Genomic DNA, 3,908 nt, shown 5'->3' with positions numbered 1-3,908 from the left:
ATACATACTGTCCTCTGTTCTGTAAAAAATCCTTGTGTTCTCTGCTACCAAGCTCTGTTGTCTTCTTACACATCACTGCACACATATCAAGTCCTTCTTGACATGGCCAAATGTATATGCACAAAAAAAAACTATTTCTTTAATTTTATATTATGTAATTTTAAGATCAAGGGTCGGTATATTGAGGTGAATCGCACATGTACAAGTGTGCTGGTCAAACCTGCACGCACGATTCACCTTGCGATTCACCCTCTAGAATTGCAAGGTGAATTGCACAGAGAATCGCAAGGTTTGACCACACCTAATACAAGGACTCAAGGAGCCTTGCTGTCTCACTACAGAAGTGAGTAAATTTGATTATAAGTAATTTGCATTCCTGAGAGACGTGAATTACACATCTAGATAATGGCAGCTGGTTTTCAACGAGAGTCTAATCCTTATCCTTCAACCATCACCTGTAATGGCTACTAAAGTTCTCGTGCTTGGAGCAACTAGGTACCTAGGAGGTTGTACCGTGTACATTTGACGTGGCCACGAATCGAATTGATCGCAAATTTTCAGGCTCTGTCCTCGCATCTCTTGTTAAATCATATCCCAATGTCAAGTTCAGTGCAGTCGTGCGGACGTCCACGACCAGCGTCCCAGACTCTTTTGCAGCGTTCGCAAAACAATCCAATGCGATCACTCGACCGTCTTCTATTCCTGACAAGTTTCGTGCAATTGGTGTCGAACCCATTCTTGGATCTCTCGATGACCTTGACCTAGTTACGAAACTCAGCACCGACGCAGACATCATCATCGATACTGCTGATAGCGAAAACGCTGATCTATTGAATGCGCTTCTGGAGGGCCAAAAACACCAGAAGGCAGAGGGTAAACCTACTGCCTCATTTGTTCACACGAGTGGGACTCTTACTTTCACGGATAAATCTGGAGACGGAAAGTTTAATACTAATGGAAAGCTCTGGACTGTGCGTGAAGTCGCATTTCCGTGCTGTCGGTTATCAAAAGTTTTGACGCCGACCTAGGACTCTGAGGAAGACATCCCATGCCACATGGTCAAGTTACTGTACCGTTCGTGCTTCTCCTTATTTCTTAAGTCAGTAGGTTATTTCCCTTTGAGTGATCTTTTTTTTGCATTCTAGATTGATGAAGGCTTCCGAAGCCGGGATTGTCACCTCCTTCATCATATCCCCATCAGGTGTGTATGGGACGTGTACAGGCCCTGTCGAGCGCGACTCGCTTATATCTCGACTGGTCGTATCTAACTTTCTGAACGAAAAACGTGCTTATTATGTTGGCGAAGGAAGCAACCGTGATGAATTTGTAAGTCATGCAGGTATATTAATTAAAATGTTCTTACCTCTCGTGTCCTAGATACATCTTGAGGATCTTGTTTCTTTATTTGAAAAAGTTTTCAAGCTCGCTCTGGATGCTCTATCCACTCCCCCAACAACTAGTCCTTACAAACGATATTATATAGCAAGCACTACACCCATCCCATGGAAGGATGTCGTAGAGCGGTTTGCTTGCCAATTACATAAGAAGGGTCTCATCAAATCATCCAAACCAATTGTGATTTCGTCTGCAAGCGAAGATCTCGGTCCGCTTGCTCAGTGAGGACGATTGTACAAATTGAACATTAAATGCCTTGATTTACCTGATACCCCTTCAGTCTGCTGGCATCAAACATGAATACTCGGGGTTTCCGCAGAGAGGAGTTGGGTTGGAAACCGAAACATATTGCGTTCTAGGAGGATGCACTTGATGAGCAGGTCGAGCTCACTTTGAAACTCCTCAAGTAATCAAGAATGTAGTGCTTGGTGTGTCGGAGCTGAATAAATCATTGTAGTTAGACATCCATCTGATCATTGGTTTCCTTTTTATTAATGCTAATGATTGCAGCCAGGCTGCTTTGACTGCGATTCTCGACAACCAGAGAATCGCACAATTTCTGCTGTCCATTCACTTGGAATCTTCAACTCAGGGCTTCTTTCTTGGAGGGCAATTTTATCGAAATGAATAAGATAAGATCAGTTGTCTGAACTGAAGTCGTTCGTGCGAAGAGTGATCGCGTCTAGCACGTGACGGCGTTCTCGATTATTACATAATGCATTGTTTGCCAATTACGTCTCGTAAGTTGTAACCTTCACAAACTCGGAAACCATTTCTTGATAAACTAGGTTGAGATTTGTGCCTGTTGTACCTGCCACTGGTGGTGCAGAACCATGAATACGTTAGCATCTGCAGCGCAGCCAAGAGGCCCCTCAATGACTGGTGTACGGTGGACGTCGTGATTCCTTTGTACTACCTTACTTGTCGGCAATCCTAAGATGGCTCAAAGGTGCTAAGCCCTCATAAGACGCAGGCTCAAACGACCACAAAGAAAGATGTTATATAGTTTGCTTTCAGGAGGTGCTGAGCTGTCGAAATCGCCACTATGTCTACGCACTATTCACTGCATGGTAAGATCCCCTGGGTTTGACAGTTACCCGCTCAATTCTAAAATCTTTTCTTTTGTGCACAGTTATTCGTGCCCAAGACGTACTCTATAAATCTTTTTTCCATGGAAATCCGAGCCTGTATGTTGTTGTGAGGTTTGGCGGTACTATTAGACGCACACAACATGTCAAGAACAACCTATCACCCACATGAGACCAGTCTCTTGCATTGTGAGTCTGCACCTTCATTGCAGAATTGAAACTCTGTTTAGCTCCATGCCAGCCCCTCTTCAGATCTATCAGAAGTCTTCAAGATCCATCTCAAGCATTGATTAAAGGGCCCTCGGGATAAAGATATAGTCATTGCTGAGATTGAGCTTCGTGAACTGATTGCGCTATGCGAGAATGGAGAAGGTGAGAGGGATTGCATTTACTATTTCTAGCGGGTTTCTTATGTATATGGCGCCAGCTCAAATAAATGTCCACGAGAAACGGAACCAGACACCGTCCGGGAAAGTTCTCTTACGGCTCAAGTCAATCAACGAGACGGAGGCTGTTAATCAAGATCTCGAAGGCACGAGGAAAGCCACTCAGGGAGTTCGTGCGGATGCTGCGGATTCTATGGCTGTTGCAATCGCAGACAGAGTGATGCAATTGAGCAAGGCGGGTGATCTATATGACTCCCTGGAGAAGCTTTGTGAGACGCTGGACGTCTTCGTCAAATTCATTAATGATGTTTCAAAGGTAAGCACGTTGTCCTTCTATCTTATCCGTGAATCTGATTGGGTGGTCAGATCCATCCATATTTTAGTGCAGCATGGCAAGTGGCCACATCTGTGTACAAGGTATGCTGTTAATGTTGCACAATTCAAACCGCTCTTATCAAACCCGTTCTTGCTAGGCCGTCTCGAAACAATTCGAATGCGATCAGAAGGTCGTGGAACTAGTTCGCTCGATGGAAAAGGCATTCACGTTTGCCCGTAGCACGCAAGACCTGAAAGGCAAAACTAGAATTCTAGAATTGTCAATTGTCGAGTTATTCAAGCAGATCAAGGCATGCTGCAAGTTCATCCAAAATTACGTGGGTCATTCATTTGGAGGTTAGCCAGATTTCTTGCATATAGACGATCAATGTGTTGATTGTCTGCTTAGGTTGGATGCTTGACATGGGAGCAAGCAAGAAGATCGAAGAATTCATGCAAGTACTGGCAAGGTGCTAGCATGACATTGATTCGGGCCTTCTGCACCACAACACTGTTGTTGAAGCATGGACAGCAGGAAGTGTTAATACATTATGCACGTCCACATTCTTTTATAATTCCAGGATATCCAAAGCTTACATTCTCCTTCAGATCTCTAACAGAGACTCAAGCCTGACAAGCTTATCAGTGCATCCAGAGCTACATGCCTTAAGGGCACCTGTGTTGCAATTAGACAGGAGATCATTAACTGGGCAAATTCAAAAAC

At 44.2% G+C, this 3,908-nt stretch overlaps 2 protein-coding genes across 2 annotated transcripts; both read left to right on the top strand.

Moving 5' to 3' along the window:
• Positions 1-460: 460 nt before the first annotated feature.
• On the top strand, positions 461-1,754 carry FOMMEDRAFT_150609 (uncharacterized protein; the record flags this gene model as incomplete). The annotated part of the gene is made up of 6 exons (XM_007261876.1): positions 461-509; positions 562-971; positions 1,029-1,078; positions 1,146-1,326; positions 1,378-1,616; positions 1,676-1,754. 6 exons carry the CDS (start codon positions 461-463, stop codon positions 1,752-1,754), a joined length of 1,008 nt encoding a protein of 335 aa, XP_007261938.1.
• Positions 1,755-2,440: 686 nt separating this feature from the next.
• On the top strand, positions 2,441-3,661 carry FOMMEDRAFT_150608 (uncharacterized protein; the record flags this gene model as incomplete). The annotated part of the gene is made up of 7 exons (XM_007261875.1): positions 2,441-2,465; positions 2,528-2,592; positions 2,780-2,855; positions 2,911-3,185; positions 3,236-3,286; positions 3,343-3,541; positions 3,594-3,661. The coding sequence occupies 7 exons, from the start codon at positions 2,441-2,443 to the stop codon at positions 3,659-3,661; spliced, it is 759 nt and encodes a 252-aa protein (XP_007261937.1).
• Between the last annotated feature and the right edge of the window lie 247 nt (positions 3,662-3,908).

This window comes from Fomitiporia mediterranea, assembly GCF_000271605.1.
Source record: "Fomitiporia mediterranea MF3/22 unplaced genomic scaffold FOMMEscaffold_1, whole genome shotgun sequence".
NCBI classification, from domain to species: Eukaryota; Fungi; Basidiomycota; class Agaricomycetes; order Hymenochaetales; family Hymenochaetaceae; genus Fomitiporia; species Fomitiporia mediterranea.
The sequence above is the reverse complement of the archived record's forward strand: the minus strand, read 5'-3'. Positions and strand labels throughout refer to the sequence as shown.